Source organism: Alligator mississippiensis, chromosome 3 (assembly GCF_030867095.1).
Source record: "Alligator mississippiensis isolate rAllMis1 chromosome 3, rAllMis1, whole genome shotgun sequence".
NCBI classification, from domain to species: Eukaryota; Metazoa; Chordata; order Crocodylia; family Alligatoridae; genus Alligator; species Alligator mississippiensis.
In genome coordinates, this window is record NC_081826.1 from 238362112 (window position 1) to 238384004 (window position 21893).

General features: G+C 40.9%; 2 protein-coding genes across 2 annotated transcripts in view; both read right to left on the reverse strand.

Moving 5' to 3' along the window:
• The window catches only part of LOC102560598 (endoplasmic reticulum aminopeptidase 2-like), a 39160-nt gene extending 35999 nt beyond the window's left edge, over positions 1-3161 (reverse strand). The window contains 1 exon segment of the mRNA XM_014597218.3: positions 1354-3161. Within this exon segment, the coding sequence (XP_014452704.3) occupies positions 1354-1928 (575 nt within the window). The 5' untranslated portion in view covers positions 1929-3161.
• A 4548-nt stretch (positions 3162-7709) lies between these two features.
• Positions 7710-21893, reverse strand: part of LOC102559308 (endoplasmic reticulum aminopeptidase 2) — a 36049-nt gene continuing 21865 nt past the window's right edge. Inside the window, exons 11-19 of the mRNA XM_006261602.4 lie at positions 17468-17646; positions 17300-17379; positions 16227-16410; positions 15451-15607; positions 14983-15167; positions 12664-12828; positions 11866-12006; positions 10595-10676; positions 7710-8503 (exon numbers count right to left, since the gene is read on the reverse strand). Of these exons, the coding sequence (XP_006261664.1) occupies positions 8360-8503; positions 10595-10676; positions 11866-12006; positions 12664-12828; positions 14983-15167; positions 15451-15607; positions 16227-16410; positions 17300-17379; positions 17468-17646 (1317 nt within the window). The 3' untranslated portion in view covers positions 7710-8359. The remainder of the gene's footprint in view (positions 8504-10594; positions 10677-11865; positions 12007-12663; positions 12829-14982; positions 15168-15450; positions 15608-16226; positions 16411-17299; positions 17380-17467; positions 17647-21893) is intronic.

Consider the following 21893-nt stretch of genomic DNA (forward strand, 5'->3'; position numbering starts at 1 on the left):
CATACACAGACAAACGTGATTTAAGTTTCCCCACTCATATTGATGGGAATTTTACTTTCATAAGAAATATTGCCATAATTCTCTAAAGACTTTTTCATGCGCACATATAGTTTTAGCATGGTAACAGTACTGTATACTGGGGAGTCTTCAGCTTTAAATGAATGTGCACATGCCTGCCTAAGAAATCAAAGTATTCATTGTTTTATGTCTCAGTCATACATCATTATCATTCTATAAACACACCTAATATTATGTACTGCATTTGATAAGCAAGATGCTCTGAGATTTCAGGCCACGTACTCTGAACTGATGCTGCAAAGTAGAATTGAACAATTGTGATTCTTCATGGACATTCTGAGGAGTCTAAATAGTATTTCACTTTAGGCAACAACCATTCGAACCAAGCATTTATTATATAAATTGTTTTGGAAAGTTCACTTGTGGCCAGCAATGCAGATTCATTTAATCACAAGCATCATTTGTTTCATGGCAAAATCATCCATTTCAAGTCAAAAGCAAAAGTCCAAAGGAACCTAGTGAACAATCCATCAGCTACGGCTTGTTCACAAAAAAAATTAGAATAGCAAACAATTATATTAAAGCAAGGGCACTTTATGAATAAGAAAAGGCTAAATTCAAACAATAATTTATTCCTTCTTAGTTCTTAGTGAGACCTACTGCTAACTGAATAACATTATGGCCTGTGTAATTATTAATTGCTATTATTTTAATTTGATAAGCATTGACAACTTTGTGCTGTACAAGACACAAAGATAAAGACATTCCCCATTTCAGACAGTTTGCAAACTGAATGGTGCATACATCACTGTTAATGTTAACTGTATGTTTTCCTGAGCTTTTCTCTGTATAAAAATAAAATGCTCAGCCACTTTACAGCTCCCTGGGCTTAATTTGGAATTTTGTATCTTAATTAAGAAGGGAATGCATTTGCAGGGCCATGCCGGGACTTTCTATGCCTGATTCCCCTCTCACATAAAGAAGAAAGTGCCTTGAAGTCCATGATGTCCCATTAGTGTAAAATCAATATGAGAAAAGAAATAACATCATGGAAGTTTTATGGGGTACAAGTCCTTAGGTCAGGGTTGAGGCCTAGCTGGATCTTTTGACCAATATCAGAGTGCTGCAGAGTCATGTTCTGTTCTGGCTAGTTAGAAGCACAATAGTTACATCACAAATGACTGTAAACTGGGGAGTAAGGATTGTTCTCTCTGACCAACAGGAAATCCTCTGCCTGAATAGGAAGCATGATGGACAGTATATTAGCTGCAGAGCTTTTATGTTATGAAGTCTTATAACACAGAGGTACCCATACATTTTTAAATATACTTTTACCTTGTTTCCCCACCATGAGTTTTGTACGAACTCTTGTAAAACCCATCAAAGCCATCTGCCAACTTTCCATGAAACTCAATCGTAACCAGGTAGACTTGGCCCACACCTAATTCTTCAGGAGACTGCAGGGCAATTTGTTCATGTGAAGGATGTTCTAAAACTTGAAGTTTCTTTCCTGGTGTACTGGACCACATGTCACCTTTGGACAGAAGAACAGAGCTGGTGATTTCAAGATCTTTGCTGTGCAAGATGATAAAGCTAGTGTTTGTTCTGACAAAAATCTCTATTGTCTCCTGCCCAGTAAAATGTAAAGTAGAAAGATCAGGGTGAATACAGAGGTCATAGTGGAGTGGAACAATCACACGTGGAAGCTTCAGACTGGTCCAAGGAAATGGCCTCTTATTGGTAGGAAAAGTCTCATTGTCTTTGTTTGCTTCATTTGTACATGCATAATTTCCCGGAGAATAAATATATAATATCTGCAGTAATACTAACAATGAATATCTTCTGCAGAGACAAGCCATTGTAAAGGCATAGAAAAATCTATTCTCTCTCAAAAAAAAAAAGATAAACATGGTTTTCTTCAGGCTAGAAACTTCCACTTTCTAAAAACATTATTTGCTTTGAATGCTTCATGGCAATAATGAAGTCTTCTGATAAATGAATGCTCATCTGGAGGAAAATAAAACAGAGAACTTTAAGAAAAGCCAAGGCACTTCTTGCTATATCTTTCATTAATTGTTATAAAGTTTCCTGCATATCAATACAAAAAGGTGGCTCTGTTTATGTTTATCCAAATGTTCAAAAATGGCAAGAGATGCTTGAAGCTTTAGATTTCTCTAGCAGACACCTGAAAAATGTGATAAGGCCCAATCCTTGCATAGATTGTTGCATGTGCTCGATGTTACACATGTGCTAAGAGATATTGCTGAAATAGGTTTTGCTGAACTAAATTACTGTAACATATCAAAATCAAAATAATAGTCACAATATATAATCATATTAAATAATGATACAGCATGAAATATAAAATAAATTCTCCACTTTCTTCTGATAAGTACTTCATTAGCAACTGTCCTAAAAATGTTAAGGTCAACAGACCTCGAAGAAAAAATTTGCTTATGAGATGACACTGTTTGTAGGGAACGAGAGGAAGACTTACAACTCTCAAGCTTATTTTGTGTTCTAGAAAAACACAAGAGTCATGGAATAAGGTGCTCACAATAATCTGCAGGTCTTTATTAGTTATATAAATTTAGCAGTGATATTCCAAACAGCTTGTCCAGAATGCCTCAGCTAAAATGGCCTTTATCACCTGCCAATGAGATTACATCAGTCCCCTTACTGAATCCCTCTCTTGCTCATGATATCAAATTCAAACTCCTCTGCGGTACAAGGGTGAGAATACAGCCAATTTTCTCATCAAAGGTTCTCTACTCGCTGAATCCAGGTATAAGAGCTTCGCTTAACAGTCAGAAAGTCTGTAAAAAAACAATATTATTCCATCTTAAAGAAGAGTGTAAAAATATAATTAATGATCTATCTTGTCTCACACATTTTGCTCAATACAATCTGCATATTCATGCAATTTAATTTGAATATTTTTGTATTAAGCCTTGAAAATGGAATATTCTTATGTACTGATACTTCACTCACCACACGGCTTAAAAGATGGCTTACAACAACTGTAAAGAAAGGAATCGAGAGCAAAAAAAAGTGAGAGAGTTTCAATTACCGAATGTCTTCCCCAAGCCTCCCTTCTTGAACTCAGCTTCTCCACCCTCCCCCGCTTATTTCTACAATTGAGCTGTCTTACATGACTTCTTTAGGCATGTTCTTGTTTGATCATGATGCTTTCCTTGCGAAAAATAAAAGTAATTTTGTTTTTTAAAAGCAAATGCATGGAAGCTGCTGTACTTCACAGCCTGTACGTTGCAGCTTCTGCAGCCTTGAATTACACTTTTAGTTTCACTTTTGTTTTCCCTTAAAGGGGATTTCCAAGGTTTGTTCAAGGAGTACAGCCGATGAATAATCATTTATCACTTTAAATCAAAACAAGCTCTGTGTTCCTCTGTGTGGTTTCATAGCACAGAATCCTTCACAATGATCAATAGTGCCACAATAATTTGAATGGCACAGAAAAATTATAATATTAGGGTAAGTCAACAGTGACAGCAGCTATGGTGACAGCAGCTATAGATCACAGGCTTACAATTGGAAAAAAAAATCAAAACCAGTTTTCAGTAATAACTGATTTCACCAATTAATTTCCAAGGACTTTTCCAGCCTTAGGGGAAAACAAATCCAGATAATAGAAACCATTTGGTTTGAGAAACTGGTTTTGACATGTCCTGCACAAGTATTTTTCTTTTTGTCTATTAACAAATTTTATTGTCTGCAGGAGCTTTTATTTCAAGAATTATGCACCTCATCATATTGACTTGAAAATAAAGAACCTCTTTCCAACTGTAATTCTGCAACCAAAATTTACTCCTATGTAGTTCATAGGCCAGCAGCTACAAGGCAAATGAAACCCATCAGACCAAATTTCTTTCTTTTTTATGAAGACAACCATGTGCTTAACTTTATAGAAGATAAAAAGAAAAGACATCATCCTTGCCTTAAAGACTTACAGTCTTAATGCAGACTTCTGACAGTTACTGCATGCTACAAAATAACTGAAAAGAAAAATACTATTTTTCAGCAAACACTTTGTGCTCAGTACCTGCACTTCTGCACAGCTCAGAGAAATGCACAGTACTTGGTGTGTAAGCAAAGCTTTATGGCTGCATTGTACTGGGTGTTTTAAGCAAGGAAAAATGTGTGAGACCTGGCATGAGATAAGACTTGACCTGTGTGTAATGGTTTAAGTTCACTGTAGAGAATATACAAATGATTTGCATAGTGGGATTTTTTTTCAGTTATCCTGCTGTCAGCCAGGAGTAGTGGCTCTGTGAGCATGTGTATGAGAGCTGCACATAGACTTAAGTTGTACAGACAGGAGAAATGCTGACCTGCAGTAGATCTGCTGTAAATTATTAATATGAATACATACAGCTTTGCCTGTACTAGTCAGTTTGGCAAATTCATATCTACAAGTTATCAGCACAAGAGTTGTTTTCAACGGGAATTTTGCCTTTATATGTGATACAAGCTTAAACCCCTTAGCCGCATAAAAACAGAAGCCTCTGTAAAGAATAATTCTCTGTTCTTACCTTGTCCCGCTGGGGCTAAAATTGAATTGATTCGATCTTCATAGTTTAGCCTAAGCTGTGTAGATTGAACTGATAAGCAAATTGAATAGACATTCATTTTGATTCTAGAAATGCAGCCACATGTCTGCAGTGGCTAAGGCCAGAAGCTGGGGATGCTAGAGCATGCTTCCCTATTTCAGGGGGTGTCAACAAGGGGTATGCATACCACTTGGGGTACTTAGAAAGGCACAGGAGGTACACACAGGTGGGCAGGTGGGCGGGGACAAAGCATGCCCCAGGGTGTGGCGGTGGCCTCTTCCCCGGCAGATTCCCATACTTTGCTTCTTACCCAGGGGAGGGGTGTGCTGGGTGGCACCGGCCCTGCACAGCACACCGCAGTGCCTCCCTGACCCCTCCTCAGCTTGGCATTTGTACCCGCTCCCAGGAGCAGGGCCAGGGGGCCAAGGGCAGAGGCTCCCCTCTGCGGGCCACACACACACTGTCTGGCTGGCTGGGGTTGGGGGGGAAAGCCTTTGATGGCCACCACTGCCCTGCCCTGCACCCCTACTGCCACCGCTCCCCGCACCACTTTCCCACAGCTGGTCATATGTGTGGCTCCACAGACTGCTGACGGGCAGCGTGAGGTAGTGGGTGGTGGCACCATGGGGTTTCCTTGGAGGGGAAGGGGGGCGGGTGCTGGCCCACGGGTAGTTCTGCCTGGGGCCAGGCCCATGTGGGAGGGGGCAGCTCCCTTTTCCCTCAGCCCATCGCCACCCCTGGTAGCCCCTTTGCTGAGGGTCAGTTGAGCTCAGGCCCAGCAGCTGCTGGGAAGGGTCAGTGGTGGCCAGGGCAAGCAAAAGAGCTGCAGGGAGTAAAAAAAAAAGTAGCAGGGCCTGAAAGCTGCAAGGGCTAGGGTCTGATATGAGATGAGGTGGCATCGGGGCCCTCTCCCGTGACGTGTCACTGCATTTTGATGCGAGGGACAGGGTTGTTGTGGTCCTCGACTACCCCCCGTGAGGTCTGTGGTGCTGCCCCAGGTTTCATAGCGACAGGCCCAGTCCCCTTGCAGCAGCTAGATGCATGTCTAGAAATTAAAAACAACATGAACAGACAGGTGCAAGAGGCCTCTGTCAGAACCGGCCATAACTGTTTACAGCTGTCTAAAACTGGGGTTGGCATTGTGGCCAGCATCTGGCCCATGGAGCTGTTGGATCAGCCTGGAGCCAGGAGGCTTTGGCAGCATGAGCCTCACTTGCACCTTGCTGCGGCTGCAACCTACCACTAACCTCTCTTGGACCAAGCCGGATCATTGCAGGCCACCACTGGAAAGACGTCACCCACCGCCCCCCCCTGTGTCCAGCCACTGCCACCAGAAGGGGTACACTGCTAAAAAAGGTTGAAAACACCTGCCCTGTTTGGCTGGAGCAGGCAGCTTGGGCCAAGCCAAGCCTGCGCACCCTGTGAGGGGGAGTTTGCGGGGGAGGTGCAAAGCATCCTGGGATGCTGGGGGACTGCGAATTAACTTGAATCTGGAGGGGATCTGGGGCAGAACTTCAATAAACTGATTTAACCTAAATCAGTTAAGTCTGATACTACATTCATCCAGGTTTTTTTTTAGGATGCAGACAGAAGTGACAATTTTCACCCAATCTGGCCCCAGAAAGCAGTCTATGGCCATGACTAAATACAAGTGCATGGCTGTAGACAGCTTTAAAAATTGCCTATTGAGTGAAAATCTGACCCCCCATTGCATGAAGTATCAGATAAAGACATTTTAAAATGTAACATCTTGTAACTTGTGTCTGCAGAGCTCCCAGCCTTTCACTGTTTTCAGAATGGGAGGAAGAAAAGGGAGTGGAGGGAGTTCAGTCAGGGGGGTCCCACCCCTCTGGAGGGTGGGGCATGTGTAATGAAGCCCCCCACCAAGGTAGGGGGCTCTAATCCACCCACCCCACCCTTCAGCACCAGCTGGGGAGCTCCAGCTATCTTTCCCCCTTCCCATTCTGAAAACAGAGAGCACTGACAGAAAGCTGTGGCTGTTGCTATGGGAACTGGGCTGCAGGCTCCCGGCCTGCAGCTAGATTCCCTTCCCCCTTGGAATCAACAGTGAACTTCTGTTTGGTCCAGGGTAACGTTGTAACTCAGAACGCTTTGCAGAAATTGTTCTGAGTTACAGCTGGGAGCTGCACTTCTGTCTGCACCCTTAAACCAGTTTCAGCCATTTTGAAAGCAGCTTATGTGCTCTGAACTTCTACAGACCTGAACCAGTTTCTGATCACTTACACTGGTTTATGTGTAACTTCTGCCCCTAGCCTGGATGTGTGTGGGAAAAAAAGAACCTAGCTGCAAATTAAAAGTAGAGAAGGTCCAGTCCTGCAAAACACTATATACATGCTAGTTCCACTGAGATAAAAGGATGTTGAGAATACTTTGCACCTGCTAAGAAACACCTCTTTGCAGGTTCAAGCAAAAAGTTATTTTCTTAAAAGTGCTTTGGAGTGATTATTTTGAAAATCAAAATGTCTTTCCCTTTACCAAGGACACTGCTAATTCCTCTGTGACCACATATGCCACTTCAGGACAGGATCTCTATTGCCATGGCTGAGCAGTTTGGGATGATTATGGAGTGGTGAAAGTCACACACACAAAATGTAGGTCTTGAAGACACTCAACACAAGTCTTAGATTTCCTTGAGTTCATTAGGTGGATAGGCATCTCAGGAACAAATCTTTGCATGCCTCTCAGGCTCCAGAGCTTGCCAAGGATAGCCAAATGCTCCTCAGCCAGAACCAAGAGACCGGAGGCCTCATACCCTGTGCCAAAACTTGGAGGTGGGAGGTGGAGAAGCAGGCAGGGGTTCCTGCACTTGAGCCCTGTAAGAGCAGTCATTGGCTGTTTGCCCCACTCTCTCAAGGGACAAATTTCTGACCTTATTGACCTCCTACTTATGAAACAATAGACTGGTCTCTAAAGAAAAACCACCATCAAGGATTTTTTTCAGCCAACACACAATTTATATGCTGTAGCAATTTTAAAAGGTAGAAACTTCCTTATTAACATTTTTTCCAATGAAACTGAGCTGTTTTATTCTATTGTGTACCTCATGCAGCATGTTGCCTTTTGATACAATTATTCTATGATTTTCAGATTACCAAAGACAAATCACAGGTAAAGATGCTTTTTATTTACCAAACAGACAAAATATCTAACACAGTAGAGTAAGCAGGGCAAACTGGTATGCCCAGATTCAGTGCAGCAGTAAAGTTCATAGAAGTTACATAGGCAGACAAGGTTCTTTGGGTGTATCTGATACCTTTTATTAGACCAACTTAAATACTTGGAAAAATTCTTCTTTTTTTTTTTTTTTTTTTTAAACGATTTGAGTTGGTCTAATAGAAGATATCAGCTTTACCCAAAGAACCTTGTCTGCCTATGTCCTTAAACCAACACAGCTACAACCTACACCCCTGTAACATCGAAGTTACACACACCATCCACTCTTAATTTCAAAGTTAATTTAACAAATTTAATTAAACAAAAGCCTCTGCAGACACTCACAAAGCATTTCAAGTCTGCAGCTAAATTTCTTCAACCATCTTAATTGCCTAAACAGCCAAACAGAATCACATATATACACAAAACCAACATAAATGGGGTGTCCCAAATGACATAAAAATGCCACGGTGTCCGGAAAGTGTTCATTAGATGAAACACATAATTAAACAATCTTGGTGATCAATAAAAATTATAGACATTTACATTTTTTACTGCTCTTAGTGATAACACAATCTTTTATCTGCCTCCATGCAGCTTTACTGAAGATTTTCTAATATCCATTTCCTTAAAATATCTAAGTTTCTCTCCAGCCATTTTATATTTTTCTCAATGTTCTCCAGTGCAATCTGAGGTGCTCTCAGCTGTGATATTTCCTGTTTTGATGCAAAAAACAACTTCACCTATTAAACAAATGAAATAGAAGCAAAAAGTTAAGATTGCTATTGATAAGAAAAGCTTGACAAATAGTGACAGTCTTTAAAGGTTTGGCCTGGGAATAAAGCTTATGCTTACTATTGTGACTTATGCAGATGAGATAACTGACATCTTAAGGACTGAATAAGGACCTTCACAGCTAAAAGAGCCTCCTCTATCATGGCCTGGACTAATAAGGTTTCTTAATTTTTTTATAGTAAACGTGTATCTTCTAAGGAACAGGTATAGATGTGAACCCGTCACAGACAAACTTGTGGATTACATGCCCAATGCTACCAGGAAACTATTAATGAAAATTTGTGAGTGAAGATGCTTCTAGACTAGTAAGAGGTCCAGCATGATGCAAAATTGAGTGTGTTGCAGGCCATACAATAAGATCCGCCTACTTTGTATTTACTTGAGACAACTTAATGCTAAAGGAGAAGGCATACTCCAGGGATTTAGCAGGAAAGAGGATAGAGTGAGTAAGTGTGGAAGGAATCTGAGGGGAAGAGACTGAGGGAGAGGACTGGAGTGAAGTGGTCAATCAGAAAAGGGCAGTGAAAAGTCCAGCTGAACTGTAAAAAGCTCTCAGAACGTCTGACGGCTCAGTCTTTAGTCGCTTCTGCACTTTATCCTATCAGCTGGAGTTTCTCTATAGGTTTCCTCCCAAAGCCATGGGGCAAAAGAGAGCATATTACCTAAGTTTTAGGCCCAAATCCTCAAAGATATGTAGGTACCTACTGAGTACTGATTTTGATGGATGCGAGGCACCTATATACCTTTGAAGATTTGGGCTCCAGTGCCTAGTTCAGTGTTGGAAATACACCAAAGGCTGAGCCTCAATAAAGAATATTGAGAGCCATGAGCAGAGAGAGGTAGTTAGCCATGTTAAACTGAAGGCAGGCAGAAGGCAGGGTAGTGATGCACCTTATAGACTAACTTGGTCTTTGGGTCAGATCTGGTACCTCTCCCCTGCTGCAAATTTTTGGATCCATGGGGAGACCCTAGCCCTGCATGCTGGGTTGGGTGCCTGAACTGAGCACACAGGGCTGGGTGGAATCAGCAGTGAGCCCCAGGGCCCTATCTTGGTATGCAGAGGCAATACCAGGCCCTCAGGGCCCAATCCTAGTGAGAAAGCTGGGAGAGGGCAGTGCCAGGCCTCCAGGGCCCAATCCTGGCATGCAGGGGTGGGATGAATGGTACCAGGCCCCCAGGACCCAGAGGGGGAAAAGTCTGAGCACCACTGAGAAACGCATAAGCATTAATGAGGAAAAGTGGACTTCATCAGATGCTATGAAAAGACACGTACAAAAAGAGCCATGTTACACTTTGAATACCTCACATAATGGCATCTTCAGGGTCTCAGATTGTTCTCATTAACATCTCCCTTTGCCTAATGTTGGCAGATGAATTCTAAAACAGAACTAGCTGCAAAATGTTACAAATTATTCCTTAAGTGCCTCAACCTGCAGTTGGTAGATAAGATTCTTTGGATAAATCTGTTATCTTTTATTAGACCAATTATATTTTCTCAACCTGTAGTTCACACTGACTTGGTAAACAAAGCCTAACTCTCGGAGATTGCTTTATAGGAGTCTGTATAGAGTCAAGTTCTGGTCTGAAATACAATTTAATATGGTTGAACATTAATATTTATACAATGCCTATGATAGATACTGGAAGCAAGTAGGCTGACATAGAAATCAAACAACTCTGAACAACAGGTATGAACACTATAATTTAAAAGCTAGTTTTCATAGGCAAAACTTTCATTATAACCTTGCCAGTCCACTCCAGAGTTCATTCAATAAAAGGACATATACTCCTCTCTTCCTATGGGTACTTATAATAGCTTTTCCTAAATAATTAAAAACTGAAACTAAGTCCATACATACTTTGGCCCAAGTAGCAAGCTCTCTCCATCACAAAAGACATTTTCATGAGATTTTTACACTTAACAGAGCATGCTAATACATGCAATAAAGGCCCCCAAATGTGCAAGTTCAGAGTCAGTGACAGTGATTTATGCAGCAAGAATGTAAATGACCCATATTTTCTTTAAGCTTCAGACTAACCTCTTCCAATTCTTGTTTTGAAGAAAAGGGTGATGTTGCTCCAAGTATAATGGTTCTCATTGAAAAAGATCCCAGGGAAAATCTGAAGGAAAAAAGAGAGAATTACAGACCATATCAATTTATCTCCATGTAAACTTTAATAGCAACAGAGGTTAGTATTAGTTCAAGCTGGTAGCATATGAATACTTCTTTGAATTGCCACATGAAAAAAAATCAAATTTTCAATTTATTTTATTGATCTCACACGTTGGACTATCAAGGGCCAAAACAGTTGTGATAATTAGTGTCCTCATGCAGGGTATACCTGTTATTCTCTGCCTTGCAGTAAAAGCTTCATTAAAAATACCTGCACTTCTGCTGCTAGGTGCCTTTCATGGGCATAGGCAAATATAACAATTCTATTGATGCAATGATCTTCAAGGATGCTGATATAAGCTGTTTCAATGTAACTGTTACATCTGCATACTACAAGTATAACAGAACTGTTATAACTTTAACGGTGCTTTCTTTAGGGTCAAAATTAAGCAATTTAGGTAACTTTTATTGATTGCTACAAGATCATGAAGACTAATAGTTGATACGCGCTGCAGCTCTCCCCACTCTTTAAAGCAGCTAAAACGTACATTTGTCCATATTCCAGTCTCTACTCAAAGCCTTGGAGAGACCCATTCTTCATTTTCCAGCTACTAGATAATTACAGCCCCCAGTGCACAGGTTGTCTGGAATTTATGCAGTAACATGCCACATTTTAACCAGATAACCCACATAGTGGATCTTTTTAATTGAACATCTCTAGTCAGGGAGAGAATAGAAACATAGAATTGCCCCTAAATTCCTGCTTCTTGACTAACAATATGAAACTACCTCGGTCAGTTTTTACTGTTGTTTCACAGTTAGTGAAATGATTTCTTTACAGTTTGGGATTAAAGCAAAACATTTTATCTCCTCGGTCCTTGAGTTTACTATATATTTTTCTCTACTTTAGCATCAGTAATGCTGAGAAAGAAGATTAGTTAAGAAGGAAAATTATAGACGTTTGCTCTTCAGTATTTTTTCATATGAAATAAAAAAGATATTCAAAACCTGATTTAACTGCAGATCTCACAGAAATATGGAAAGGTAGTTAAGTATTCTCCTCCTTTTTCAGGAGGAAGGAGTTTAGGCACAGAGTAGTAAAATTGCTTGTCCAGGGTCATGGGAATACAATTTATCACCTCCCTTTCAAGCCATGTTGTAACTATGCTGCTTCCAGTCCTTATGCAAATACTAACTTTTCTAGAAGCTTGCTCCAATTTTTCTTTACAAAGTTCCATGCAAGGAGTTGTCCAGCTGGATTCATGCTGACCCTATAGATAACTGATGGCAGATCTTGAGTCTTGATTACATTTCCCTCCATTCCAAGTTCCAGTAGCCTACAACATCCCAGGAAAGCAAGGAAAGGGTAGATTAGGTATTTACAGGTGGTGATATATGTAATATTAGTTATGTTAGGAAGATTTGAAAGATAAGGCCTTTCGTGATCTCAGACAGGATTTTAAAAAATATATATATTTAGCAATTACATGCACTTACAGGTACATATGTATATAGTTTAACATATTTTTCAGTATTAATTTGAATATTCTAAGATTCTCCAAGGACTCACAGCAATGGTATATTGGTTCTCTATAAACTGACACCCATCTTTAACTCCATCACATTGGTTCAAAATATGCCAAACAAAGTCTGATTCACTCTGTTTATTCTCTTTCTCCTTTTGGTGCCTAAACTACCATATTATCACGATGAAAGTACATAGGGGAATAAAAAAGAAAGACAGAACCAGTGTGTGCTGTTATTGTTTTTGCTATGAGACTTATCTCAGGGTGGATTGCTGCTTTTTCCTTTTCCAGCATGCTAATTTTTGCATACCTTGCTCAGTAATCAAACCATAAACACCCAAAAAGGTGCATCATAAAAGAGTCATATCAACAGGCTGCAACTAAGTTACTTCACAAGGATCAAGTTAGCTACATGATTAAAGCAGAGAAAATAAACACTGGAGTAAATAATTATGTACTGTATCCCACCTTGCTAGGTTTGCATCATCTTTGCAACTCGCCAATGCCGAATTGATTTTTGTCTGTTCAGCACCAGACATGGACACTTTATATCTTTCCAAAAGAAAATTCCAGCCTGTAGGTGTTTCAGATCCAGCAGAATATACTGTCTTCATGACATCAGAAGGAATATTACTAAACAGAAAATTCAGGGTTATGATTTAGTGTTTTTAATGGCTGAATTACAATAAAAAATATGGAAACTTTCATTTGCTAATGTATAAAAAAATTTAACTAAAAGGAAACTTTCCAGCGTCTCTTGGCTATCTTGCTGTGACAGAAGAGCTGTCCTTGTTTTCAAACTAAATATTGTCGATTTACTCTATGTAACATAGCCACATTGTTGTATTTAATCACACAGATATACCACAAACACAAAACACTGTGAAGGCAAATAAAAAAAAAAGACTGGTTCTGCCCTGAAAGGTATACAATCTGTGAACCTAATCCAGCATATTTAGGATCTTGCCTAATTTTACACACCATGAGTAGCCCTTTCATCTCTATAATAAAACACAAATTAGCCTCAGCAAAGTTAAAGAAGTAGATAAGGAAGAGAGTGTGTGGTAAGGATCATGAGGTACACTTACTGTTGAATATGAAGCTTACTAGCTCTTGGGGAAAGGAAGGGATTGTATTCGTTTGTTTTTCCATTGCTCTATGAAAATTTTGAGGACAAAGGTAAAAAAGAACACAAGTGTAGGTCAGGATGGAAGGAGGTCTTTTTCAGTCACAAAGCGGGGATGAATAACCTTTTCAGAAAAGAGCGGTCTCTGAGATTTCAGTGAGCCACCCTGACACAGACTTCCTCAGGGAAATCAGTGGAATTCAGTATTCATGCAGAGTTTTGCCCTGGTGGAACTCATAGCCTTATGGGTAGGAAGTTGTTCTTTGAAAGGACTGAAACTTTCTTTATATTTGAGCAGTGCCTTGTGCACTGTGAATGATACCAGCAACAGCGAATAATGTTAGGGGATGGGGTCAATCTCATTACCACTAGGGACTAAAACCAGCACACTTCATTTAGGAGAGTAGGAACGTTATAAAACCATAATAGCTTTTAAATCCAACCTGTAAAAAGCCTCGAGAGTGTGGGCCTGAGAAAAAGCTAGAGATATTTTGGAATTAAGTACAGTCTGGCAGAAGGGTCTGGAGCTGAGAGCAGACATTGCTTCTTGTTGTTTGTTTTTTCTTATGTCCAGGAGTACAGGACTTTGGGTATTGTAGATAAATAGGATTGCAACCAAGAAACACCTAACTCCATTTCAGTTTTACTATGCAGGATCTTGAACACTACTCAAAATCCTAAATATTTGGCTAATTGTTTATACTAAAGAGCTGAAATAATAATAATAATAATAGTGGAGATAAAACAGTAAAGAGCTAAACAAAAAAATAATTCTTTTTTTTTATGCTAGCGTATTCTGGCATCCCTGTATGGCACTGGGGAAGCAAACAGGCAAAAAAAGGCAGACAAAAAAAGGCTACAATAGACATAAAAACTAAAGGCCTATGCTAAGAAACTTAAATCTGTCAGCTACATGAGACATTTATTGTGGACTACACTAATTAGCTCTGCAGTAAATGCCTTGCTTCTACACATGCAGTGCTATTAGGCAGGAGTAAACTAATTAACTCTGCAGCAGGTACTAGTACTATTTACAAGTACTATCCTGTTATAGAGTTTTTTTACTCCACAGCACTGCACGTGTAGACACTGACATGGCTGGCTGGGGCGCAAGGGTGCTTCAGTGCAAGGGCTGCCTGCCAGTGGTGCTAGCCTCACACTGGAGCACCCTCATGCCCCAGCCAAGCCTTCCATAGCTCGCTGAGCTGGGCAGAAGCACCCTGGGGCTGTCAGGCTGGCCCCCAAGCCCCCTGCTGGGCTGCTCCAACCTGACTCAACGAGCTGTGGTCCTGGGCACACTTTCAAATGGTGTACCTGGGAGCAATAAACTCCAGTGCAATAAAACACCAGAGTTTATTGCTTCACATTAATTGCACATGTAGATGCACCTACAGACTCCTGTATCTGTATGCGGCAACTTGGAAAGGCAGGGAAGATAAGAGAGTGCCTCACAGTGGGTGTGAGTTACACTACAAGTTAACATATTTAACATGGGTAACTGAAAGAGGCGATTTTCTGGTACTGTTTTCTGATAACAAAGATTTCCCACATAGTTTGCAAAGCATTGCTATGCCTTTAAACCCTATGCTGGAAAAAATAACCAGAAAGTACAGTGAAAGAAATGTAAACAAAGAACAGTAGGTAGAAAATAAATCATTTACTTTAATTTTCCACCAAATCCCATCCACTTCCCGAAAAGCTCATTTGCCTTCTGGAGACAGGGAGGATATTGCAAGTCGTATGCCAGTTGAAGGAGATTTGAACGAAGCATTCTGTCAGAAACTGAGCCCTCATCACTCCAGGTCTGTCTATCAATCACTGGCTTAAAATACTGCAGGAGGTACTGCTGCAGAGAGAATACAACATAGTTTATTTATAGGTAGTGAAATCCGGCATCCTAAGCACATTCAAGATGTCTAATAAAAAATTAGTCAATTCTGCATTAAAAGTAGCATTTCCACATGTCATAAATGCACCATTAGATTAATAACAGGCAATATGTCCCTCTAGTACAAAGAAACACTTCAGCTGTCAGCAATAAATGTCATGGAAACAGAGATGAAAGTTAATAAACTTCATCTGGGTGATACATGTGGGACTTCATATGTGGTACAATCTTAGAAATGAACCTTAAGACTTTTTGTGACATCAGAAATATTTCTTCTTTCCACCATGTGGTAGATCCCTTCCAGGTAGCCCAAGCCTTTCAGTAGTACTATGTTACTGGTTTCATGCTGGAGATACTGAGTCAGATCAAGGGCTCTGTCCAGAGATAGCCTGCCTGCACTGAAAAAGAACATTTCTTAAATAAGTTATAATCTGACAACATACAACAGAGAAGGCAGGGAATGACATCCCTCTAATTAGTCTTTCTTACCCAGAGATATACAAGCTGATCTACCAAGATCACTTGTGGATTCCTTCCACAAGGACCTTACAACCTTGGGCTTATTGTAAGGAGTTGTGCCAGAAGTCTATTTCTCACAGGCTATTAGGACACAAGTGCCTTGTGTTCAGAGAAGCATGGGCACTGCTTACATGCCAATCTCTCCAACAGAGGCAGGAAGAAGGCAGAGCCTTCTTTGTAAATTAATTAGTGTTTCCACCAACAAATCTTTCTTTCTGTATTTCTTTCTAAATGTGTCTCTCTACATTGTTTTTCTTCAACTCAGAGCCTTTTCCGCTACCCCTCTTATGGAAGCACCAGCACACCACCGTTTGAAGAAATCTAGTGAACGACTTTTCCTAGTTCATAAATGACAATACCATTCAGAATTCTCCTCTAAGAAACTTTGGGGGATTTGCCTCGTCATGAATAATGCATCTGTGATTCCCTTACAAGTCCAAATGGCATTTTAACCTGCACCAACCTATTGTGATTGTTTTTAAAAAGAATCATTATTACCTGACCAGTTGGAATGCATTATGAATCAGGTTTGCTCTGTCCTTGTAACTGAAGATGGTGTAGTTCTGATTCAGCAGTTTAATAATGTTATTCCATCCATTCCCTTCATAGTGTACAATGTAATAGCCATTCATGTCCACATTGAGTTTTACCCAGTTCACATCTTCCTCCAGTTCTATGGTGTCTGAGAGCAGGAAAACATTATTGAAACAATTAAACAAACATTTTTAGTGATATTTACCAATGCAACCAAACATATTCTGTGGTATTTATATTGCAGGAAAGTGATCTTAATTCTTCTATGGAAGAATTATATGGCATTGATTCGAACCCCTGCCACATCTTCTACTTCATTTGTTGCTAACAATTAAAATATATTCTTCTTCATAGTTGAGATATTAAACTTTAGGGCCAAGCACATTGTAGTGTAGACTCATAGTTAGGTTTCTTTTGCTTTTGAAATGTTTTGTATCATTTTAGCAGTAAATGTCAACAAATTAACTCTGAATTTTTGAAAAAAGGGCGAATCTACCCTTTTAAGTTACATAATTTCAAGAAACATAGCAATGAAATGAACACAGTTTACAGGGCTCCAATCACATAGGACATCCTATATTTGTAACTCTTTGAGGACTGAAGAATTTTAAATGAGTGCTAAGGGGGTGCTGTAGAAGCATCAGAACTGCACAACATCTTTCAGACAAATACTGTAGTTCACTTGCCAACAGGGCAGGTTTTGGTTGGGGGGAGTGCATTCATGAATTTGGGTCTGTTCCAGCGCTCAATTTTGTATTTCAAAAGGAAGACTGACACTAAAATTAGCAAAATTTAATTTTAGATCTTTTATAAAATAATAAGAAATTCTAAAACATTTCATTTTAGCTGAAACCTGAAGCTATTCTTTTTCAAGTTTTGTTTTAGCAGGAAAAACAAAACACATTTCATTTTGGATGGACACAAAATATTTTTTTCCTCAACTTTTTTTGGTCTGGCCAATATTTTGTGCAGCTCTTGTAAGCATTAAGACGACAGTAGGACTACAATACAAAATAGGCAATAAGCCAATCTCCAACCTGATTGATTCTTCATTAAATGCCTTCCAATACTCTTAGAGTGGCTTGTGATGTAAGTCAAGGGAACTTGCCAGAGGAAACTAGAAGTAGGAGTGAACAGGAAAATTAAACCACAACGTCTAAGGCTTCCATATGTTTACATGAAATTCAACAAACATCATGAATTACTCAGTTTGCATTGAGGTCCACAAAGGATCATCTGGTAAAATGCCTTCCAGGAAGCGTTCTTGTTTTATTTTGATTCTTTTCTCATTTTGTTCAACAGTAATCAATGGAAGTCCTTTCTGGAGTGTCCAAGTGTTCATTATCTCAGTGACATCAAAGTGTTCTCTGACATAATAGTTATGCTGAGAACACAGAAGAAAAAATTAGTTGCCTCAACAGTACAAGACTCCTTTTAAATGAGAAAATAGTCTGCAGTCAGAAAGAGTTAAGTCATATGCCTTTAAATTAATTGGTTCCATAAAATAGCCCAAGAAAAAAAGACATGTATTTTAGCAGTCCTCAAGCAATTTAATTGGAACACAATGAGATTATTTCTCCTCTGATACGCTGGTTTGAATCAGGAGTATGATCATTAATCTCAAACTAGTATACGTAAGAGATGAATTGTGTCTACTTTCTGCATCCTTATTATGAGGCTCTCTGATGGCCCATTTAAAAGATTGTACTTGTAGCTTTAAATATTCTTTGTCATAAGCACCTGTATTGTGCTTGAGATCAGTATAACAGACTAGACCTATAATACGTCCATGATGACTATTTATGCTGTAGGCATTGCAAAACTGTGTCACATCAGGTTGAACATGCTGCCCTCCTAAATGTAACTAAGTTTTATACACAACAGTGGAACAGATGCTGGACTATGCTCACTCATATAGTCTGGCTGCTTTGCAGAACCACAGTAGTGTACCAGTGAATCTGACCATGGGTGTAATAGAAGCTGACAGCCACATCAAAATTACCAAGTGGAGATGGATGCCTGCCTGCATCTGCCACTGAGGTTTTTATGAATCCTGAAGATGCGCACTCCTGTTTCCATACTAGATGTATTGCTCCTCTGTAGCCTTCCAAATACATCTCCTGATAGACCATGAGCTATCATGAATTATATTTAGGAGACATTAATAATTCAAAGTCTTCTCCAGATTTTGACAAAGATGTGCTTCTCCATCACTGAGGGAAGAATATAACCAGCAACTCTCCTCTACTCGTCTTCTGTAGAGGTACTTATACATATTAAGAGAATAATCTTTAAGAAAAAAAAACACTCTGACCAAAAATGGTGAAAAGTACATTAGATGTTATTTTCTTTGTAATAACCCGAGATGCTACACAAGTCAGGGAATCTGTTCTTTTTAGAATGAGTACACATTATTATGTATATTTAAAACATTTAAAGCTAATTATTTCCCTTTCATAGATTTCAGAGACATTAGGGCTGGAAAGGACCTCGGAAGATCATCGAGTCCAGCCCCCTGCCCAAAGGGCAGGAAGTCAGCTGGGGTCATAGGATCCCAGCAAGATAAGCATCCAGTTTGCTTTTGAAGGTGTTCAATGTAGGCACTTGAACCACCTCCAGTGGCAGGCTGTTCCAGACCTTGGGGGCTCGGACAGTAAAGAAATTCTTCCTTATGTCCAGCCTGAAACAGTCTTGTAGTAGTTTATGACCATTCGACCTAGTCATCATCCCTTGGGGCGCTCTGGTGAACAAACATTCCCCCAGATACTGGTGGTCACCCCTGATAAACTTATAGGTGGCCATCAGATCACCCCTGAGCCTGCACTTTTCCAGGCTAAAGAGCCCCATGGCTCTCAGCCTGTCATTGTAAGGTCTGCTTCCCTGACCTCTGATCATGCACGTGGCTCTTCTCTGGACTCTCTCAAGCTTCTCCACATCCTTTTTGAATTGTGGAGCCCAAAACTGGACACAGTACTCCAGCTGTGGCCTCACTAAGGCCGAGTACAAGGGGAGAATGACGTCCCGGGATTTGCTTGAGAAGCATCTATGGATGCAAGCCAGCGTTTTGCTCGCTTTACTAGCTGCACCATTGCATTGCAGGTTCATGTTCATCTTGTGGTCAATGATGACCCCCAAGTCTCTTTCTTCCATAGTGCTAGCCAGCGTAGCACTGCCGAGCCTATAAGGATGCTGCGGGTTTTTCTTCCCAAGGTGGAGAACCTTGCATTTATTGGTGTTGAACACCATCAGATTCTCGTCCGCCAACTTGCTGAGCCTGTCCAGGTCAGCCTGGATCACCTGCCTGTCTTCTGGTGTGGATGCTTTGCCCCAAAGTTTGGTGTCATCGGCGAACTTGGCCAGTCCGCTTCTGACTCCAGTGTCCACATCATTAATGAAGATGTTGAACAATATGGGTCCAAGGACAGAGCCCTGGGGGACCCCGCTGGTCACAGGACACCATGATGAGTGACTTCCATCAATTACTACCCTCTGGGTCTGACCATGGAGCCAATTTTCCAGCCAGTGGATTGTGGTGGACCCAAGGCGACAGTTGGCCAGTTTCACCAAGAGGTGATCATGGGATACCAGATTGAAGGCTTTTTTGAAGTCAAGATATATGACATCAATCTCTTCTCCCTTATCCAGGTGATAGGTCACCTGGTCGTAGAAGGAAATGAGATTGGTCAAGCAAGACCTACCCGTGACAAACCCATGCTGGCTATCCCTTAAGATGTTGGCATCAGCCAGTCCATTAAGGATGGCCTCTTTAATAAACTTTTCTAAGATCTTCCCCGAGATAGAAGTCAGGCTGATGGGCCTATAGTTAGCCGGATCCACTTTCCTCCCTTTCTTGAAGATAGGCACCACATTGGCCTTCTTCCAGTCTTCAGGCACTACACCAGAGCGCCAAGAGTTTTCAAAGATCCGTGCCAGTGGCTGGGCTACGATGCTCGCCAGCTCCTTGAGTACCCTGGGGTGAAGATTGTCAGGGCCGGCTGACTTGAAGGTATCCAGCTTCTCAAGATGTTCCTTCATGAGGTCAGCATTAATGGAGGGCAGGGGATCACCCTCACCCGGACTTCCCTGTCCCATAGAGGGCATAGGCATCCCATGGGACTGATGAAAGACTGATGCAAAGTACCCATTTAATAGGTTGGCTTTTTCCTGGGCGTCAGTTGTCAGTTGCCCCATCTGGTTCAGCAGGGGTCCAATGTTGCCCCTGCTTTTCCTCCAGCTCCCCACATATATGAAAAGGACTTTTTATTGTCCTTGATGCTCGAAGCAAGTTGGAGTTCAGTTGCAGCCTTGACTTTAATGAAGCTGACATTTTCTAGACTGCTTTCATAAGTGATCCCAGCCATATGAGGCGACATAGTGATCTACTGCACACTCTAGTGCTCTTTCAAGACTAAAATTACTTAATACGATATTTGACAGTACAATTCAGAACGTTCTTTTCAATTGTTTAAAATACCTTCTTGGCCTTTTGCATCTCAAACATGTTCTTATTTTTGTTCCACTGCTGTTTATATGTTTCAATATTTACAGTTGCTTATTTATGGCAATATTTTTCTTACTGAGATGGCCTCATGAAATGTGTGTCCCACTGCATAAAAGACTCTAGTGAAAAATAGCTGAAAGTAGCTATATTCAAATGAGCAATAGCAAACTACCTTATGATCTACAAGTCAAAATAGAAATATTCAAATAGTGAAAGCAAGGACATGTAACTAGTACAAAAATATATTAATTTTATCAAAAAGTCTAAGGTGAAAAATGATTTACAAGTAGTATAAAAGGCAACAAAAAGGCTTTGTAAATAAATTAGAAGACGACAACAAAGAAAGGGATAGGTTCATCACTAACCAAGAAAGGAGAGCAAATAATAGGTGATGCAGGGAAAGCTGAAGTACTTTGTGCCTCCTTCCCTTTACTAAGTTATTAATTGTACACAGTTATTTAATTAAAATCATTTTTGCAAGGAAGCAGGAACACAGGCCAGAATGCAGAAAGAACAGGTTCAAGCAGTGTTTCTCAAACCATGGATTGTGACCCAAAAGTGGGCCGCAAGAATATTTGAAAGGGTCATGAACAATCACAGAAAAACATGGAAAACCATGGGTTTTTCTTTGCAGGCTGGCAGCATTGCAGCCTGAAAGGGGATACTTGAGGCTGGGGGGGAGCAGGATACAGGGGGAGCCATGTATATGTGCACGTGCACACATGCACATGGCAGCCAGGCAGGGTGGAGAGTGGCTCCTGCAGCTCTCTGCAGGTAAGTCTATGTGGTCGGGGGGGGGCATAGGCAACATGTTGGGGGCTGGGGGGCATGTGTGCCTGCAAATTTGTGCAGGCACAGGGCTGCAGCATGGCCAGACCAGCATAGGCAGAACAGCAGGTGGGTCCCAGCACAGAAGGGTGAAGTGGGGCAGTGAGACGAGTTGCCAGCAGCCTGGCCATGGTGCCGGGATAGAGTCGCAGGCCAGCATGCAAGCAGCTGGCACAGGAAGGAGGTGAGGAGAGTGTGGGTCTCCTCCTATCCATCCACATGCTGCTGGCAACACTGCTGGGGTGAGGTTCATGGCAGTGGCAGCAACTAGTCTTGCTGCCCCGCTCTATCCACCTGTGTTG